Here is a 22133-nt window from a genome sequence, read left to right on the forward strand (position 1 = left end):
CCTAAAGACACTCTTACCTCAAGTCTTTATAGTGTCTACAACACTAAAATCACACAAACAAAAAGCGTCTTTCCAAGTATTTAAAAGAAACCAAGAGGCAGAGGATCTGAAATGCTGTCAGAATCCCCATGGCAACCGTAGAGTGCACAGCTCAGCCATTAAGGAAAGCGCTGGCGGTCAAATCCACTTGGGAAGCTTCAGTTTGTACAACAGTTTAGTAGAGAGCCGGCTCTTAGCAGCCTGCTAGGCATTTTTTAACTTCCTCTTTTGGTTACACAGACTAGCTCAATGAAGATACTGGTACTGAAGTAGTCTCTCCACCAAGATACAAAGTCAGAAAGCACGGTGTTCGTGTGTGCCATCATTTCATCCCTCCCACCCGCAGTTCTTCCTGCCTCTACCACTCACCGAAAGCTCTGCATGCAGAATCCCTAGGGGCTCCTGGAGACCCGCAACACCACACCCGTGGCCTCGCTAGGTGTGCGAACCCACGTAACAGGAATGACTCAAAGGGTTAACGAGCGGTGCGCTGCTGAGTGGCAGATAGAGAAGCCAATCGAGCGTCCGGGCAGGCAGGACGTCTGGCGCGGGCGGGGCTGGGACGTGGCTTGCAAAAGGGAACCGGCGGAGGCCTAGGGGTGAGAGGGCAGCTGGGGGAAGTGAGGGAGAGCTGCAGGAAGTGGGACCGGCCAGGAGAACACGTGAGAAAAGGCCCCTACTCTCCTTTATCTTTAGGGGTCGGTAGTTTGGGGACAACTCAGGCCCGGTGTATGGCCACGGAGTTACGGTGTTCGGACTCCATGCCCTGTCACAACCAGCAAGTAAATTCAGTCTCTACCCCAAGCTCCGAGCTGCCACGACCTGGCGACCTGATTCCAGACCATGCCGGGGCAAACAGCGCCTCCACTGCTAAATTGACTTTTCTCACAGGGCACACCCATTCTTCGGTAGAGGCCGAGCGGGACCCTCTGGCCTGCGGCGGTGCCACACTCAACTCAGATAACAACGGCTACAGTGGCAACGATGACGCACCAGCCAGTGACTCCCTCCCAGGGGACTGCGACGTCTCCCAGCAGATCGGGGCGCAGCTTAAATTGCTCCCTATGAATGATCAGATCCGGGAGCTGCAGACCATCATCCGGGACAAGTGAGCCGCGAGAGGAAGGGGAAAGGGAGGCCTCGGAGGGTCTCTCTGGAGGTGGGCGGGGATTGGACGTAAGAGGGCTAAAGGGATGGCGTCTTGGGAAACTTGGTGAATGGAGATTGAAGGTTTTTTATTATTTTTAAACGGGAGTGTCACGTGACACGGGGCCCACACTCTCTTCCTTAATCCGCATTTAACATTGCTTTGTGTTGGGAGGAGACCTTTTAGAGAGCCTTCGGCTTCCTCTTTGTCTTTTCCGGGTGACACAAAGACGCAGCCTTCCCGGAAAGGTAAAAGCGCTTGTGCTACCTGCCAGTTGTCCGGCCACATGGTAAATCTGCCACTTAGAAATGGTTACTACCCAAGATTATGCTCAGGCTCACAAATAGAAATAAAGTAATTTCAAGGAAAGGTTGTGCTCAACGGGCTCTCCAACCCTTTAGTTTTGCTACTACAAATATGTAATTTTGTCTAAGGTCTTTTAGCCTCAGAGTTCGGGTTTACTTGATCACGTGAAACTTTCTAATTCAGCTCTTATCAAGATTGTTTTACTATAAACTTAATAGAACAGCAAGTGTTTCCGATAAAGTTAATGGAGTCAAGGGAACCTAAAAGAATCTTGGTTCTCCTAGTAATCCCACAACCCAATGTAGATAAAACTTCATTTGAAATGCTATTTTCAGATCTCTAAACCTATGTTGTAGATAGGCTTTCTCAAAGGACATACTTACCATTGATGAACTACAGCTGTTACAGACATGTGGGCTTATGCTCAGAAAATGAGACTGAACCACGAGGTTGTTTCCACACATGTAGTGTTTTATTAGCAAGTGGTGGCATGTCGGAACAGCAGAGTCAGAGCTCAGAAATGGCTGCCTCCCCAGAGGCAAGTGAGGGAAGATTATATAGGAAAGAAAGGATGTGGGAACATGCAGGAGTAGGGAGAGTTTTTTCACTCTCAGGTTCTGGGTGCTCCAGGGAGAAAATGGGTGGTTGATCACAAGATTTTTGATAATATTTCTGGAATAGTTGCCCCTTTTTGTGTTATCAATTAAAAGGATCTGCCAGTGTTTGTCAGGAACTGATGTTATCAGCATCCTCTGAAGGAACAGAAATATTTCCTTAAGCATTAAGCAGCCTATCACCATAGCCTTGCAGACTGTCGTATAGTGGCTTCTAAGGCAAGGGTCCTTTCCTGGTTCAGGCCTGACTGATCATACTACTGGTTTCTTTGCTCACCACATTTTAAATTAGTTGCTACTCTGTAAAAACACCCGTTTTTCAGTGGGTGTCTTGATTTTTTAGAATTGCTGCTAAGTCAGGTTGCTAGTCCCTAAGTCAGACTCCAGCCTGATTTGTTTCCCTGCCTCCAGTTTTTGTCTCCGCCATATGCACCTGTATATTACTACACAATCTTAACATACAGCTTTGATCAGTAGCCAAAGTGGAATCCACCCAAATGTCCATTACCTGGCGAATGGGTAAACAAAATGTGGTATAACTGTACAGTGGAATATCACTCAGCCAAAGAGGAATGGTGTATTGATATGAAATGTATGAACCTTGAAAATATTATGCTAAATGAAAGGGACTAGTCACAAAAGATGTGACAATACCTGATTTAACTGAATTTACTCAGAAAAGCCTGGATTATATTGCCAACCTGGGTGTATGTGAATTTTTTCTTTCTCAGTTTGGAACAAAACAGGATCTAGGGTAAGCTGAGGCAAGATCTTTAGCATTTCTGTGCTTCAACTTGATCATTTGTAAAATGAGAGTATTGATAATATCTTACAGAGCTCCTGAGAGGTTAAAACAAGCAACTGTCTGTAAACATTTGTTGTAAACAGTGAAGAGCTGTGATTATTAAAGGAATTTCAAGTCTTTATGTTTGTATTTGTGCATGGTTCTGATTGCATCCACAAATGCTGTTTTTTTGAGCTTTTAGTAACTGGAATTGAAGTGTAAATACAACTCACATTCTTATTTTAGAGAACAACAATAAGAGATGTCAGGTAATTTTTATCCTGCTCTGATATAGTATAGAAAATACCACACAATTTTTGATAACTAATTGATGCTTAGTTATTCAGGCCAGAGATTGTTTCTTGCTTTTGCTTTTGTTATCTATTAACAGAGGCTTCTGTGTTCTTTTATCTTCAAAAATTGTCATCCCCCTCATACAAACAAGACCTGTTTCATCCCCTTGAGGGTACTGGTGGTAAGGGTGCCTGTGGTAAGAGGAGCTATATTTATGTAGGTCTAGTTATGGAATATGCCATCAGTTATGATGTCCTGTCTTCTGTGGGGCTTATGCTCTTTTTATAAGTTGATATGACATGTATGTGCACTATGGAGCTGTGATACAGGCCATTGGAGTGCATATTGCACATTTTATTATTCCTGGTCCTTAGCATGTATCTTGTAAGGGTTTGCTTTCTGAATTGACTTTGGCACGGGAAATGGGTTGAGCCAACAGGACTGCATATTGTAGTAAATATATAAAGCAGGAAAGATTGAGAACATTGTTTGCACTGATTGAAAATGACTTTTCAAATAATGTGAAGTATTTGCAACATAATAGGTTGGTGGTTGTATTATTGAATTTCAGGCAAACAGTTTTCTTTCTGAGAGTGCACTAATCTAAAATACCAAGTGATCAGATAATTTTCTCAGTCAGATGTGAGTCACAGGTGAACTTGAGAAATGACTCCTTCATTTCCAATGTTTGTTGTTATAATGGATTTAGCCACAAATTCTTCCCTTCCTGATTCTTCTAAATATTAAACCCAGCAAAATCTGAGTGTAATGCACTTTTCCCTTGAACATAGTTCATGGACTTATATTTTAGGCAGTGTATTTAAGAGATCATTTCTCCTCCCGAGCTATAAGTGGGAGTTTGTTTTCTTTTGTTTCCTGAAAAGTTAATGCTGTTTCATGAGCTCCTCAATGTTTCCTGCTTTGCCATGGCTTTAGCAGGCAGTTTGGATGAAAGTCGAGCAATTTAGAGTCTCTAGGTATGTGAAATAGCACCGAAGAAGGAGTGCGTTCAGTTTGTGACTCTTTTTAGTCACCTGGAAGGGAGACAATCTCAGGATGAACGAACATTCTGTGCATCCCTAATGTGAGTGCAACCTATTGTAATTTGAGTCATCTGACTACGTAATTTAATGTTCTTAATTAAAGCTGTGCATCTGAATTGCTCAAGGACACTTTTTTGGTTTGCTTAAATACAAGTTTTCGGCCCTCATTCTTAGAGGTTGTCTGAGTAGTCTTGAGCACCTGTAGCTTTGCATGCACCATAGATGACTATGCATGCTCAGGCCAGGCCAATGGGAGAATGGTGTTCTCCCTCCTTTGGTGATTTTTGGGGCTTCAGACTTGGAAAACAGGCTGAGTCAGGCATTCCTCACACTAAACAGAACCAGTCTAGAGAGCCTGAGCTCACATCACTCTGAGATTGGAGGGATCTTGGAAATTTTCCCTTCAAATTACACAAAATCAGAGTCCAGATTGCTGACCAAATTGCTAACCCAAATTGTACAAAGTCAAAAAAATGTCTGCCACATAAAAAACTTTGACCTGCAATTTGTTTAAAACATGGATTTTTTTTGTTTTCCATATGAATTTTCTAACTCACCTTTGGATTAGGAGGGAGAAAGTTGCCTCTTTAAGCTACATGTAACACACGCACACATATAAGTATATGATATTTATTGGGAATGGCCAAAGACGGTTTGGTCTGGCATAGGACCTGGCACATAGGCACTTAATATTGAAGTCATAATTAAATAAATAAACTGAGTGACTGAGGTCTGGGTTCTAAGGGAAATTTTTCTTCTTTTTCTACCAGATTTTGAATTTATATTGAGCTCTACTTTGAGGCAAATAATTGATGGTATTCTACTTTATAAGCTTTTTAAGAAGGTGCTGTTGGCATGTAACTGAAGGGTACCCAGGACTGCAAACTGTTTATGGGTACATGCTCTAAAAGGGATCCAGCCTTTTGTGAACACAAAGATAAAGGAAGTAGGCACTTAGTTGGTAGGGTTTTTTAAAAAATTGGTGTGGAGCGAGAAAAGAGAGAGAGAGAGAGAGAGAGAGAGAGAGAGAGAGAACTTCAAATAACACTTTTCCAATAAAACTCCCAAAATTACCTATCCCCTCATGGGCGGATGCACAGCTAGACAGGCTTGGTCTAAAAGCTTTCCACAAGTCTTAGGTACCTTTGGTAGGGAAGAGCATACAAGAGCTGGGGTGTAGGCCAGAGGTGTGGGAAGCAGGGGGTGAGAGGATTAACCAGAGACAGAGTGGGGAGGCAGATGTACTGAAATACACTGCTGAGGGGAGCAGCAGGTGAGACAGGAGAGGTCTGTGGATCAGCTTCCTGGCCGGGGATTGAACTCCTGCTGTAGTGGCTGGCAGTTACTTGATAGAACAGCTTCTTTAACCCCTGCGCCACCAGGGAAGCCCGCAATTTTCATTTTTTAAAAAGCTTTTGCATCAGATTGGGTTTGTTCCACGTACTTCATGGGGGGGGGGGCTGTTTATGAGGGTGAAAGAAGGAGGGGGAAATCATGTATAAATCACTTGTATACCAGACAACCCATGTAACCATTTTTTTGTTTTGTTTTAGTGATTACATAATAACAAGGTAGCTTTGAAGTAAAGTTTATGTTTTCAGAACTTTCACTAAATATTGGCTTTAAATGAAACATTCCCTTGGTTTAAACCTATCAGGCAAACTTTAATGTTTCACTTCCCTTTAGCCTATTGCTTAAAAAACAAAAACAAATCAAAGTATATTAGAGCTGAATTTGAGTCCATTTTTATTCTTCCTCTTGAACTTAGGTTGCCAGTAAAGTATGGGACACCCAGTTAAGTTTGAATTCAGATAAATAAATGATGAATACCCTTTTGGTGTAAGTATATCCTAAGTACTTTGTGGGATATGCTTCTGAAATATAAATTTCAGTGGGCATTCTGTATTTGTGTTTGCTACATCTGACAATTCTATTCCCTATCCTAACTTCTCCCACCTCAAATGCTGAAAATAATTTTTGTATATAATCCTCATTTTTAAAATTATTACTCACTAAATGCTACTGGGATTTGAAAAAAATTAAATTCTATTAGGTTATGAGCCTAACCTCAGATTTTTTTTTTGAATCTTTGAATTTGTGTTTTATTTTATTTTTTAATAAATTTTATTTTTATATTCCCCATACAATTGCAACCCCCTTATTTTGACCCCAATCCCTCCCATCCCCGCCCCCCACCCCCCATAGAGTGTCTCTGGTTCATAGTTTTTTGTTGATTTTGATTTTCACTTTCTTATAGTTATTCATTTTCCTGGTCCCTTATTTAAGTTTTCTAGATTCCTGCTATGAGTGAGACCATCCGGTATTTTTCTTTTTCTTTCTGGCTTATTTTGCTGAGCATGATCCCTTCCAGCGCCATCCATGTTGCTGCAAATTGCATGTGTTTATCTTTTTTGAATGCTGAGTAATATTCCATGGTGTATATGTACCACATCTTCTTGATCCAGTCATCTATTTTTGGGCATTTGGGTTGTTTCTAAAGCTTAGCTATTCTAAACAGTGCTGCTATAAACATAAGGGTGCAGGTGCTCTTTGGAATTGGTATTTCTGTGTCTTTTCAGTAAATACCTAGGAGTGGAATTGCTGGATCATATGGAAGCTCTATGATTAGTAGGTCCAGAAATCTCCACACAGCTCTCCATAGTGGTTGGACCAGTTTGCACTCCCACCAACAGTGCAGGAGAGTTCCTTTTTCTCCGCATCCTCGCCAACATTTGTTGTTGCTAGTTTTTTTAATATGTGCCATTCTCACTGGTATCTCATGGTAGTTTTGATTTGCATTTCCCTGATTCCAAGTGATGTTGACTATTTTTTCATATGCCTGTTGGCCATTTGCATTTCCTCTTCAGAGAAGTTTCTTTTTAGCTCTTCTGCCCATTTTTTGACAGGATTATTTTCTTTGTTGTTCTTGAGTCTCATCAGCTCTTTGCATGTTTTGATATTATCATTTTGGAAAGGGTGTGTTCTTGTATGTGTTAATCTTAATACATAGTCTTTATAAGACATGTTATAATAATGCCTCTCTCTTCAGAAACATTTTAATAATGTTTATTTACCTGCCAGGTTCTTTATTTCATTGTATGTACTGTATATACATGCCAGTCTCATTCAGAGAGAGAGAAGCAGCATTAAAATATATCTAAAAACTGGTTTCTTATCAATAGGCTTTCCCTTGTTAGAGCAAAATATAAATGATGGCTTTACTCAGCGACATGGAATTAGAGAGCTTCTGGCTGGGAAGAACCTTGAAATTCTTCACCTCTGTGATCTTATTTTCATCACTGAGTGGTCTTAGTAATACAATCTACCTCTTATGCCTGTGTGAGAGTTAGAGGAGATAATGCACCAAAACCACCTAATACTTGACACCAAGGAAGCTTTTAATAAACGGTGATCTGTAGGAAAACAGGAGTAATATATGTATTGATATAATATAGGTGCCTACTATGACCTTTTCAGAAAAGCTTTATAAATAAATCTTTGTGCACTTCGGCGATATCTGTATCTATGTGTGTGATTTTAAAAAAAGAGGGTTGTCCTAAAAAAAGAGGGTTGTTAAGTTTATTCTGAATAGAGAGAAGTAATATGGAGTGACCAAATGTTAATTTCTGCTCTAGAAATTGAAGTTATAATTGTCCCAGGAAATAACTTAACCCCCTAAAGACTCTGTTTAGTAGTAGTAGTAGTAGTAGTGGTGGTGGTAGTAGTAATGAGGCCTAGTAAGAAGAGGAGAGAGGATCTCTACTTGAAGTCTTAATTTTAAATATTATAAAAACATTCTTTCATAGTCCTATAGCTTGTGAATAAGTACTTAATAATCTTTGGAGAGAATGGTTGTTGAGATTCAAATGGTTTCATCTTGGTTTGGTTTTGCTATGATATATACATGTTTTTTAAGTATACATAAATTGCTGCAGCCTCTCTGGAAATTTTACAGTGCTTTATAGATAGTCTTAAAAGGGAAAATCAGATTTACTGAGTATACATTAAAAAGAGAATTTTACTTTCGATATGATTTTCATTCTTTTTTTTTCAAGTGAAGATCTCTTTAAAATGACTGCCTTTAGCTTCCATTTTATTGCTATAGATGCATTACACATTTACTGAGGGAAATGTCAAGAAAAGCATTCTTAGATCTGGTTAAGTCTGCACTGTTCATCTTCTCTGAGGTTTGTACAGTTTAAAGACATTCAGCCTAGCATTAATTAGATTTCCATGCTCTGAATTTTGAGTGCCTGGATATCACTGTTTAAATATTTGATATTTGATGATTTGAATATATTTTAGAATATTCTGTGATGTGTGTCAGTGTGTTGCTTCGTGGTAATTTTGCATTAGATTTTATTCAAGACTGTTATCAAACAGATGATTAAAATGTCTTTTAAAGCTGTGCTTTCAGTAGGAGAATAAAAAAATGGTTTTGGGGCAAAAGTGAATCGAGTTAAGATTTGAAACAAAGTGGTAGGGTTAATAAAACCTGGGTTCGGGTTTATATTAAACATTTTTATTAGCAAACATTTTAGTCCAGTGTTGAACCTGTAGTGGCTCAGAGAATATGTACGACTTGATCGATCCAAGAAGTAAATGTCTGCTTTATGAAACCCTAGTATTAACAATGTTAATGTGGATGTTGAAGACCACTATGGGTTTTTTAAAAATGCAGTCAAGTTGTTGTATTCTAGCTGTACTTCAATTTCTAAATTGATTTAAAGTAAACAGCTTGGGTCTACAATCTGTTTAAAACAGCAGGTAATAAGTTAGTAATTAGTTTGTAGTGGGATGACTTGGAGCATCTTTATTTTAATGCTTTAATTGGAAGTCAAATCACTATCAAGAGATGACAGTTACTGTTAAACTCTCAATGTACACCTTTTTGGAATGTAGAGAAGATGCTTATCAAGCAAAAGTTAACAGTTGAGGCTGACATTTTTTGTGAAAATGTAAAAGGTGTTAAAGTGTCCATAATAAAAATAACAGATGTGGGCAACCCTGATCACTTATCCTAATGTAACTTTTTAGAACTCAAAACCAAAGATTTCAGGTAGGTCCCCAAGATGTATTACTGGATATTTCTTTAAGACAAATCTGGAGTTTTTTCTTCCCTCTTGGAAAACTGTCTGCCAACCTCTTAGACAAATTTGTGTAGGTCTAGCTAACAGGGCAGTAGGCTTCAGCATTTTTTTGTAGTTCACTGCCTTTTACTTCCTTGACAAGCATGTTGTAAAGATTAATTTTAGGAATGAAAGGTGCTACTGTAATGGTGTAATTTTATTTGAAAACCACAGTATATAAAACAGAGGCTGTTTTAAATGGGCTCTCTGTGTGAGTGTGTGTTGATAGAGATTTCTGAGTGTAGGGAATATTTATACATAAAGAATTCAGACCTGTATTCTCGCTATTGCTCAATTAAGGTCCACATTTTAGAGAATTATTATCTGTAATATGATAGACTTTTGTTTAAGAAACCTAATGCTATTTGTGTCAGGGATATTTCATTGCTTTTCCCTGTAAGGGAGTAAATGCAGCTTGGGGGGGGGGGGAAAGCTGTGAATAATGGTATACTGAGATAATGTATGCCTGCGTATGTCATTAGATGCTGTGTTGGGAAATATTTTGAGAATGCTATGGATACGCAGTTGGAGGTTTTTAAGTACATACATTTTATTAAAGATTTATTTTTATTTATGCATACAAGAACTGGGGTCTAGGCCAGAGGTGCAGGGGGTGAGAGGATTCACCAGAGACAGCGGGGAGCAGAACAGGTGGATCTACTGAAATACACTGCTGAGGGGAGCAGTGGGCCGTGCAGGAGAGATCTGCTTGCGTCGTGAACTCATGCTGCTGTGGCTGGGAATAGCTTGATAGCGCTGAGAATTTATCCCCTGCACCACCAGGGAAGTCCTAAGTACATAAATTTTAAATCAATCTGTTATTCAAATCATTTAATATGGGAGAAGGAGGAATAATGCTAGATTTTTAGAAAAAAAAATGTCAGCCTTTTAACATTCCCTTTTTGGCTAGCTAACAGCTTGTGGGTAAGTGAAATCCCGGATGATTATTACTTGGGTTCCTTAGGATATGAACGTATTGGGCAGAAAAGAAATATATAGGGAAATGGCAGCGCAATCTAGGGAGTAAAGTATTAGTTGAAAAACAGCAAAAGGAACAAATTATCAATACTTTGAGAAAGAGGTCTTGGAAATTAGGTTACATGTTATTGAAAGCAGTTGCAAACGTAGAACATTTATTTGTTTTGTACCATTCTAAGTCCAAAAAGGATCAGAGACAAATAGATGGGTTATTTATCTTGGTAATATGAGTTTTAGATCATATGGGCGGGGGAGGGATGAAGAGATCTAGGTTTTCTCCTTGGAAAGTTTTGTCTTAACTTGAGCTGTGGGTTTGCTGCCATCTTCCAGGGGTAGCTTTCTTCGCCTCCTAGTTGGGTTATATATACTTGGGCAGCTCAGAGGCAGACTGCCTGACCTTTTCACTTCCTATTTCTAATGTTTATGTCAAGTAAGTCTGTTCAATAATATATTTACATTGTAGCCTAGTGAAAAAAATCTAGTCTCAGTAATAGTCTTACATGTCAACATTTAAACCTGTGTCGTAGGTCTTAATATCAGTGTTGCTATATGTATTAAGAAATATTTTACCTTAAGGCTCTAATCTAGACTAAAACTTTTACTACTTTTTTTTTTTTTAGGACAGCCAGTAGAGGGGACTTCATGTTTTCTGCGGATCGTTTGGTAGGTGAAGGCTTTCCATTTCATTGTTCCTAATGATATAATCATAGTAGGCAAAAGAACTGTTTTTGTTCTATAGCATTCTGGATGGCAGGGATGGGGTAGGGGAGGAGAGATTGACTAAGAAACCATCCTCTTTCTAGGCTTCTGAAGTGTTGTTTCTGCTGTTGTATTAAAGCTCTGTTTCAATCCCTGTCACCTCAAACCATTACCCCATGAACTCATCCTGCTTCGCTCTGAGCAAGCACTACCTCTCAAATGGATCTTGGTAACCTAATACTGAGCAACCCTTAAATGCCTGATCATAGGACAGTGAAGTCCATTAAAGAAAACAAAAGATGTAGTAGCAGTATTTACTTAGTACACAAAAACTAGTACCTCTCTTGTAGTTTACATGGGTAGGGGGAGGTGTGTTTATTTTGCCTTTTCTTTTCTATACTATCCTTGCATGTGGAATACTGAATTGAATGGTTTACGCAGTCCTCAGGGACTTCTGGTAAGGACTGACCAAGCCCAACTCTATTTAGCTAATGTAATCCAGAGAGGATGGCAGGCCAGATTGGGTTGTCACTGTGTTTCTGTAGGGTAAAGAAAATATCAGGCTTTTCTGCCCTTCTGCCATCAGGATAGATGATGGATCCTTGTCCTGAATGCATGCCTGATGGCGGGCACCTGGAATAGGGTGTGGGCATAGGTAGATGGGATTCAGCTGAGCTAAGACTGTGCTTTTTAAGGGCGGCGTCACGGGGGGACGCCAGCAGCACTAGCAGCAGCTGCAGGAGCAGGAGCAGCAGCAGTAGAAGCCGAAGCAGAAGCAGAAGCCGAAGCCGAGAAGCAGCAGAACAAACTCCAGAGAGCTCAGATAGAGTGAAGACTCGCTGGGGGCTGGGAGGCCTGCCAGCCTCCTAGCCTCCCAGCCAGCACCCCTGCCTGCCATATGCCTGTGAACCCCAAATAAAAAACCTGCAAAAAACTACTGAGGACTCTGACTCCTCCTTTACCCGGTCTGCATGGGATCAGAAAACCTGCACTGTGGTCAGTCCTGACCCCTTTACAGTTTCCTTCTGGTGTTTGTATCTACCTGTGCTCAGTGTTTGAAATGAGGTTGACACCTTTTCTGCTGTCTATGGTTATTAGTGTTGTTCCATTCCAGAAACATATACTGAACTCATGTGAGTCAGGCACTGTGCTAGAAGAAATAGCAGTAAGTAATATAGACGTGGTCCCTGTTGTCAGTATTTAGTTGGGAAAGAAAAGGAAAAGGCTTATTAACCTACCAGGTATCATCAGACAGTTGAAGATAGATTATTGTAGGGTAAGGAAAAATGTCAGGCTTTTCCACCCTCCCGCCATCAGGATAGATGATGGATCCTTGCGGTCCTGAATACATGCCTGATGGCGGGCACCTGGAATAGGGTGTGGGCATAGGTAGATGGGATTCACCTGGGCTAAGACTGGGCTTTTAAGGGCGGCATCATGGGGACGCCAGTAGAAGCCAAGAAGCCGAGCAGAAGTCAAGACGGAACAGAAGCCAAGAGAGAAGCAAGAGAAGCAGAAGCCGAGAGAAGGCCGGAGAACCCGGAGTGAAGACTTGCTGGGGGCTGGGAGGCCTGCCAGCCTCCCGGCCCCCCAGCCTGCCATATGCCTGGTGAACCCCAATAAAAGCCTGAAAATCCACTGAGGGCTCTAGGACTCTAACTCCTCCTTTACCCGGTCTGCTGGGTCATAGAAAGCCTGTACCGTGTCCATTCCTGACCTTACAATTATTAAAGGGAATCTGGGGGTGGAGGGCAAAAAAGGCATGACATTTTTCACTTAGATTTTCTCTGGGGGAAATCTTTATTTCAAAAGCGTATAGACAACTCCTGTTCTTTTGGTTTTAAATATTCTTGATTCAGTGGCCACTTCTGTTTACAAGTATTTAAGTATCCACGGGCGCTAATAACATTGGATTGCATCAAGACAAATGCAGTTAACATTCCTGGAGTGACAGTTAGATCTTTATCCTGTTATCAAAGCAAAGAACAGGTTCAATGAGGACGGACCCTGTGTCAGTGACTGCTGTGGAGAAAACAGAGGTCTTGGTGTTCACTAGTAGAAAATTGTTCTTTTTTGTTTTGCTTGTTCCCTTTTTCTGTAGCAAGTAAGAGTTGAGTTCATAATTATTATAGAATGCTTGCCTGAAAGAGTAGGTGTTATATCTTAAGTCAAATGAGATAATAAGGACCCATGACTTAACTCAGCTGAGGCGATGGTTATTTGGACTTTTCTGTTCTCTGCAATTGACACTGAAGGTCCTGATATTGAGTGAGGAGTGGAGGTAGAGGGTCTGTTGTTGTGACAGGGACTGGAGCTGTTAGGTTTCTAGTCTTGAGGATTTCTAGTACACTGTCTCCTCTAGCTACAGGGTCCCATTAGAGTTGACATTAATTCTGTCCTGAATTTGTCAGGGTTGGCTTCCCTGGCACTCAAGTTTGAGTTCTTTATGTTTTCGTCTCCCCCCGCCTTTGGGTTCTATGTTCTTTAAGGCGTGGACACACAAATTTCTATCCCAGGGTTATAGGAGATGGAGTGGGAGCTAAGATTGTTTAAAGGAGTGTTACTAGCTAGTAGATCTAGGATTTTCAAGGAAAAGGATCCTCTTGCAATTTGCTCACAAGAAACATTAACCTCCATAGACAGCAGTGGCTAGAGGTGAGTGTGCACACAAACACATACAGTATCCGTGAGGTTCCTGCACCCTGTCTAGTGCTGCAGGCTAACAAGCGCTGGCCCGTTTAGCTTTGATCCTTTTAATGGCAGCAGGGTGATGTGTTGTGATAGCTGAGCATGGGGGCCTGATGTTTCTCCCTGCTGTTCTGGTTCTCAATCAGTAATGAAATATTGATTGAAGAAAATGTGCATTACAGACTTAGCACTACTTTTATTGTATTAGGCTCTGGAGACTCATGGGTATACCCTATCTGGACTTTGGAAGCTGTTTCTAGTAGTTCTGATAGATTCTTACTTCTGTACCATACATTTAAGATTGTTAGAAGCCTTTCTTTGTCTAGGAAACCCCAATGCATTCTATTGGATCAAACTTTAAGCTCAGAAGATTGGTTCAACCAAATCCGCTTATTTATTTTCTTATTGGAACTTTCTGGCTTTACTTGCATTATGGCAAATCTTTAAGTAGAATCCAATTTAATTTCAGAAGTACCGAACATGTCAGAGAAGTTACTGGTGGGCACTATTCACATAGTAACCAGAAGTATATCCCAAAGGTATCTGCCATGACTCTTCTCTCACTTGCTATAGTTTTGCACCTGTCATATATAGCCTGGATTAACTGAATGAGAATTAGAAAGCATACTTGAGCTGGGCTTTTTGGTGGCATTCATATGCCTAGCCAAGGTTGGATAACTTGCAGCAAGCAGCTGGCATTTAGATCTCTCAATCTGACACATGATAAGGGCCACCTTCCTGCTTCCATAAGCTAAATCCTTGCCTGGTGTATAACTGATATGCTGTCTATGTTCCACTCCTGAGATTAAGCTAATAGAAGATTCCATTATTTACTAAGGAACCAAATCATAATTTTCAACTTATTCTTCCTTTAGATCAGACTGGTTGTGGAAGAGGGATTGAATCAGCTACCATATAAAGAATGCACGGTGACCACTCCAACAGGTAACCAGGGCGGTTGTTACTCTCATGTTCTCATAAAAATTCTGAGATAAACTTGGGAGGAGAGGGAAAGTCTGAGTAAATCAGTATGCAAATTGAGGAGTCTAGGCAGAACTATTGATTTAAACGACTTAAACTCAGAGACATATACTAAAGTTATTTATGTGGATGATTTTTTAATGGCTTGCTTGTGAATTCAAGTTAAAAGTTAATAAATATTCTTCAGCATGCAGGTGTTGCCTTTGATGACAGCCCATTGGGACCAGAGTTAAGAATTGCTGGCAGTTTATCTTCACCAGTGTGGGGAAGCTGCTGGTGTTAACAAATGGGTGAGGCTGGTTTGGCATTGAAACTTCAGGTAAAAGGATGAGAAGTAAGAAAAAAAAAAGTAAAAAACGGTGAAAATTGGATAAGGTGCTTTGTTCTACTTTCTAAGAGAAAGCAGACAAAGGTCCCTATTTCAGGGATTTGAAATTATGATTTGGTTCTTTAGTAAATAATGGAAGCTGTTCTGCTCAAAGGTTGACTTCATGAAAATTGGGGCTCAGCTTACTGCATCACAAATAATTGACACAAATTCAGGATGAGAACAGGGGTTCAGCTTCTCTCTTCTGCTTTTTAAGGCAGAATGGAGAATCATAAAAAAGGACAGAATGAGGAGGCTCTCTGCTGTGGTTCACAGTGGGGTCCCAGTTTGAATTGATGGGGTTGATAGCATTCTTGGAGTACAACGAATTCAAATTGAATTCAATTTGAGGAACGTGTACATGAATATCATGCTATCATAAGTCCTGTTCTCACTTGATGAAGTCCACCTCTCTCAATTATCCCCACAGGTTGCCTATGAAGAAATAACTGAAAAATCATGACTCTTCTCATTACTTTCACAGGGAACCTAAGATGTTTTACAGTGTGTCTGGACAAGGGTTGCTCTGTACCCATCTGCTTTAAACCATAGACACTTTATAAAATAAGTAGGTTGCTTCAATGATGGAAGATAAATTTTTGGTTTTATTCCCCAACAGGGTACAAATATGAAGGAGTGAAATTTGAGAAGGGAAATTGTGGGGTCAGCATAATGAGAAGCGGTAGGTCTGCATGTGTGTGGTTTTGTCTCTTTGCATGCATAAAAACAGCTGCTGCTTTCCAGGAGAATGGAGGGCACATCTGTCATAACTGCAGCTTAGTTGAAATCTTGCCGCCTGTGTTATATATCCTTATGGTAACTTGGAGTCATGGCCTGTGTGTTGCTGAGTTTGGCTAATTTTAACTGCAGAGCATCATCTCTAGTGGCCTGCCCTCATGGGCAAGCCAGCTTTCAAAGAGATTCAGGGGAGGGTATGAGGATTGGAGGATGCACTGATGCTGTCTTGGTGAGAAAAGGGCAATTTAAAGAATGACAGAATATGGCACAAAATCAGGCATTCAGAACTTTGAGTACCAGACTGTAAACAAATGTGTTGTGTTTTTGAAATTTGTTTTGTAGGGAACGGTCCTACCCTGTCAGTAACTGGACTGAGTTAACTTATTTTGTATTTTTAGTTTTATATTTTATTAGTATTTGATCATGTAAGAAAAAGCATTTAACTCATTAACTCTAGATATTTGCGGTTGCTGGTCTTATAAGTGTTGTATTGTGTTTGAGTTCAACTGATTCCCCTTCTAAACTAAATTTTGTGCAGCAAAACTATGTGCTATAATTAAACCTCATACCTTTACACAGAGATTAATTGGCTAATTATTTTTTGTACCAGATCCAAAGTATGGTGTAAGTCTCACTTGCTTGTTCTGGAAACATGGATTTTTTTTTTTAATATTTGCTTGATTTATTTCATAAAGGTAATAATGGTTTACAACACTGCATATGATTTAGGGGAATAGCTCCACACCTCTTCAGATATATGTACTGGTTTATTTATTTTTAAAAGAATATATTAACATTTCTCTCTGACTGTGAAGTTCTGTTTGTGAATAATTAAATACCTCAAGTTAAAAAGGAGTATAAGTCCCTTATTTTTTGTTTTGTTTTATTTTATTTATTTTTTTATTTTAACATTTATCATTTTTTAAATTTTTCCGACAATATTTGCTTCCCCCCACCTCCTCAGATTGAGTCCCCATAGAATTTCCTTCCCCAAGGCACCCATGCACCATCACCACAGTCCCCTGTGCTCCTCCCTCCCTCCCTCCCTCCCTCTCACCCCTCTCCCTCCTCCTCCCCTGCAGTATGCTTTGTTGTGTTTTGTACTGTTATTATTTTTTTTACACTGATGTCTTATTTGGTTCCCCTATATTCCTGTTATAAGCGAAACCATCCAATATTTATCTTTTTCCTTCTGCTTATTTCACTGAGCATAATTCCTTCTAGCTCCATCCACGTTGCTGCAAATGGCATGAGTTCCTTATTTTGTAGAAGGCTGCTCTTAAGCAATGATAGGACTCCCAAGACAATATTTTCCCACCTTTTAAAAGTGACAGAGACAGTAGAGATGATTTTTTTTAAGATTTTTTATTTATGCATATAAGAGCTGGGGTACAGGCCAGAGGTGGGGGGGGGGTGAGAGGATTCACCAGACAGAGTGGGGAACAGAACAGGCAGATCTACTGAAATACACTGCTGAGGGGAGCAGTGGGCCAGACAGGAGAGTTCTGCTGCACCATGTAGGTAGCTCCCTGGCCTAAAATCTTGATGGTATGAAAATGATCGACTTTTTTACAAATATTTACTTAACAGAACTTAGACTCAAAAATAGCTCTGTGTCCAGAAATCTAAGGGGTGATGGTATTCGTTGTGTTTTTCTGGAAGAGAGGAAGCAATATGGGCTACCTTTTTACTGTTTGCCAACAAAGCCTCTGTTGTTGAAGTCATTGTGGGACTGTGTGCTGTCACCCAGTGTGGCCTCGACTATAAGAAATCCTTTGGTTTATATTCTCCATTCTTTCATAAATCTTTTATTTTTTTTCTGATGAAAATAACAAGTTTAGGTGGTTTAAAGGCTTCCTTAAAATAATAGGAGTAAAATGTTCCTGATATTGGAAAAGCTCAGGGAGCACCTTAACAAAACTATTTCTTATAATCATGGAAGCATGACAGCTCTAAAACTTGCAAGCAGGCAGTAAAACCAGCTTATCCTACTTTCATTGACCAGCCTTAACTTAGGTTTATTGACCTACACTAAGTATAAAATATGGGTATATCAAAAGTAAAAGCTGTTATCTTAAGAAAAATTGCTTCCAGGTCTCCCTAGTGGTACAGGGGTTAAAGTCTCAGCACTATCAAGCTATTGCCAGCCACTGAGACATGAGTTTGATCCCCGGCCAGGGAGGTGACCCACATGGCACAGCAGACCTCTCCTGTCTCCCCTGCTGCTCCCCTCAGCACTGTATTTCAGTAGATCTGTCTGTTCTGCTCCCCACTCTGTCTCTGGTGAATTCTCTCACCCCCCACACCTCTGGCCTACACCCCAGTTCTTGTATGCCTAAATAAATAAAATAAATCTTAAAAAAAAAGAAAAATTGCTTCCGTCTTAGCAATGTTGTTTTTGTGTTAATAACAGTTACAAACTCTGGTTTGGTCTATTCTTTGATTTTCATTCTATGCCCCCCTAACCTTTTTTCCCTTTTTTATTTCCTTCAAGGTGAGGCAATGGAACAAGGTTTACGAGACTGCTGTCGATCCATACGAATTGGAAAGATCCTGATTCAGAGCGATGAGGAGACACAAAGAGCCAAAGTATATTATGCCAAGTTCCCCCCAGATATTTACAGAAGAAAAGTCCTTCTGATGTATCCAATTCTCAGTGAGTGACCTGAGTTTTATTTGTAACCTTTGATTAGGGTTTAAATTCAACTTAGTGCCTGCCTTCTATAGAAGGCAAAGACTTTCTAAATGTGGTTTTTCCCCCCCCCAGTTGGGGTTGGAATTGCTCTGGGAAGTTCATTGGGGATTTTTATCCTCTGAGTAGGGAAAATACATTAATCAAACAGTTAGCTCCAAAGAGCTACTGTCTTGAAAAGAACCCATTGGAACAAAGGATCTAATGAGGCAAAATACATTGAACATAGAAAATGTATCAAAGTGTATCCTTTCTATATAGCAATGATTTTCCCCAGTATGTATCCTCTTTGGAGATAACATTTTTTTTCCTATTCTATTTCCTAAACTTACTTAGATTATCCTTAGCATGGTCTCTCGGGATTGTAGGTAGCAGATAAGTGTTAAATTTGGTATCTCAAATAATGAATTTAGGACTTGCGTACTTAAAAGCTGAAAAGTCTGTGTGTCATGCCCATCACTGAAAAGAACATAACTGGTAAAGAACATCACCTACAAATGAGGCTTTGCCTAGCGATGTCGTATGTTAGATTATTAAACTGCCCTTACTTCAAAGAAACTTCAAAGACATTTTGAGATAAGTGTTAACATTGCTAATGCATTTGGTTGTCATTTGATTTCAGGCACAGGAAATACTGTGATTGAAGCTGTAAAGGTTCTTATAGAACATGGAGTTCAACCCAGTGTTATCATTCTACTTAGTCTGTTCTCCACTCCACATGGTGAGTTTAGCATGAGGCAGTAACTGGGGCTCCAGATGGTCATGGGATGGGAAAATGTGGACTGTCCAACCTCTCATCATGAGGAAAAGTTTATTTGCTTCCACATTGAATATAAATCTTATTTTGGTAATTACAACTTCTGTTTGTCATCTCTAAGCTTAATGATATTTACCTCATTCTAATTTTACTCATTCAAATGGAAAAGTATTAACTAATCCCATTAAGGGGGTTGCATCTGTTTCCCCAGTGATCCTATTGGGTAGAGCCTGCAAGTGGCTGAAAGGTCACTATTTCTTCTCTCTCCCCATCTGAGCCAGATTGCTGCTTCCAAAGACCAAAACTTGTGGTTTTAGTTAACCCTGTGACCTTACTAAAGTAAGCTTGGTAGCATGAAGCAAAGAGCAGACAACTTTTTAAGTTAGACTTCTGCTAAAAGGACATGGTAGGAGAGGACTCTGTGTGTGTGTGTGTGTGTGTGTGTGTGTGTTCTCCATTTCCCAAGGGAGGAATACCCAATTTGGCAAAAGACCCTAGTTTTTGCCATCTAATCTAGAACAATTGTAAAAGTATTCTATATAAAAATCATGAATGAGAACTTCCCCTGGTGGCGCAGCAGTTGAGCACTGGGCTGCGAAGCTGCCCGCAGCCTCTGCAGCACTGGTTCGATCCCTGGCCACCGGCGAGGGTCCCACATGGCGCACAGACCTCTCCTGCCACCCGCTGCTCCCCTCAGCAGTGTACTTCGGTCCATCTGCCTGTTCTGCTCCCCGCTCTGGCTCTGGTGAATTCTCTCGCCCTCCTGAGCTTCTGACTATACCCAGTGCTTGTATAAATAAATAAATACATACATACATACATACATAAATCTTAAAAATCATGGATGTATGTAGAAATTTAGCTTTTAGGATGCTCATTATATACTTATATACTTATATTTAATGTAAGGAAAATAAATGACTAAAAATAAGGAAAATATTGAATAAATGTATATTCAAAGCATGTAATATTATGTAGCTATTAAATCATGTTTACGAAAACTAATAATATCAGAAAATCAACCTGGTAAGTGTAAAAGAGCAGGATAAGAAAATAACAGCAGAACAGGTGATCTCCTGAAATGCACTGCTGAGGGCCGCAGTGGGTGAGACATGAGAGGTCTGCTGCACCATATGGGTTAGCTCTCTGGCGGGGGGTGGGGGTGGGGAGGGGATCACTCAGGCTGCAGTGGCTGGCAATAGCTTGATATTGCTGACACATTAACCCCTGCGCCACCAGTGAGGCCCCTTGCTTGTTTGATTATTTAGCTCTTTCATAATAAAAAAATTACCCATAGTTCAAATGTTGATGTTGACAGAGGTTGATTTGCTTGGTTATCATTCATATATAACATAGGTGGCATTGAAAACATTGATATAACCAAATACTTACCGGGTTTTCTGCCTTTGGGGGTAGAAATGGTAACCTTGTTATTTCTAATAGCATACATTAGAACAGTATACTGTTCTATGATGTTAGAACTATTCTGTGGTAGCCTTGCTATGTTTAGTTTGACTTGGGTCCTAGTCAGTCCCTTTCCTGCCCCCTCCCAAATCTAGAGTTATAACTCATAAAAAGTAGCTTGTTTTGACATTCCAAAGTCTTTGCCCTTGTTTCAGTGTTCCAGCGAGAAATCATCATCTTATGTATGATCCTGTTTCCAGAAAGTACTGTATTCTCTATTCCAACCATCTTTAAAATAAATTTTAAAAAGGTTCTTCAGGGAAATAGTTCCTATAACTGAATATATAAATCTTGGATATTAAACAATTTGATTGTAAGAATTTATTAGTGAACGAGTAGGGACATAGTCTGACTACTGTCATAGCTTGTCAGATAGCTAACGTTATATTAACAAAGAGATTAACCAAATCAGATTAGGTGTCCAAAGGTTATTTCTCTCTGCCCTCTATCCATATTAGACCTAGTAACTAACTATAACTTCCTGAATCCCAACTAATGTTACCCAAAAATCCTGCCATAACTACAATTTTCTTTTCCTTTTTTGAAGGTGCCAAATCAATAATTCAAGAATTTCCAGAGATCACAATTTTAACTACTGAAGTTCATCCTGTTGCACCTACACATTTTGGACAGAAATACTTTGGAACAGACTAAGTTACTGAAGGAAAATTAATTTTCTTGTGTAATATTACAATTATGTTTTAAGTTTCTACCTGTTTTATGAATTTGCTTGAGATATCAGAGAAAATTATGCTTTGTAATTTTTGAAAGTGGGTATAGTAAAAAGGAAATATTTGAGGTTTATTTATTTTATTTGGTTATTTCTTGACTGTTGCACCAAATTCAGTAATGGAGCATACACAACTCTCAGAAAAGATTTTTATAATAAGCTTATGTAAATTGTTGAACCCTTAGTACATTGAAATTTTTCTCTAATTTTATGAACCTCTCAGTTTGATGGTTGCTTGCAAATAAATCAAAATGGGAGGTGGTTCTTCGGTCCACTATAGTGCGCATCTTGTTTAGTTTGCTTTTAATTCCAGGGAGGCTCATGTATGTGGCTGTTATCATCTTCCTCTATTCATTACTTGCCGATACTGTACATGCTGGTGACTTGGAAAGGATAAAAAAAGAATGCCTCCTGGAATTTTACTTTTCCATTAATATCCTCGCCTAATCGGTAGAACCAGGATATAAGGTTAGCTCATCAGTTAGATCATTATGTTCTTCATGATACATTTCCCACATTGTGCCATTGTTGGTCTGTGCTTTGCCAAGTGTAACATAGTGAAGGTGGTGGGGCATTTCCAGCAACTGGAACTGTAACAAATTAACATGGACTGAAGCAGGGATCCCTGGATGTTGACAAGGAAGGGCTAAGTACTGTTAATGCCATTTGTGCCCTAGGAAATA

General features: G+C 39.8%; 1 protein-coding gene across 1 annotated transcript; it reads left to right on the forward strand.

Moving 5' to 3' along the window:
- Nucleotides 1–770: 770 nt before the first annotated feature.
- UPRT (uracil phosphoribosyltransferase homolog) lies at nt 771–21374 on the forward strand (the record flags this gene model as incomplete). Its single annotated transcript, XM_084259247.1, has 7 exons — nt 771–1147; nt 10955–10997; nt 14597–14666; nt 15689–15751; nt 18302–18463; nt 19122–19220; nt 21268–21374. The coding sequence occupies 7 exons, from the start codon at nt 771–773 to the stop codon at nt 21372–21374; spliced, it is 921 nt and encodes a 306-aa protein (XP_084115373.1).
- Nucleotides 21375–22133: the final 759 nt, after the last annotated feature.

The sequence above is a fragment of the Talpa europaea genome (assembly GCF_964194135.1).
Source record: "Talpa europaea genome assembly, chromosome: X".
Classification (NCBI taxonomy): Eukaryota; Metazoa; Chordata; class Mammalia; order Eulipotyphla; family Talpidae; genus Talpa; species Talpa europaea.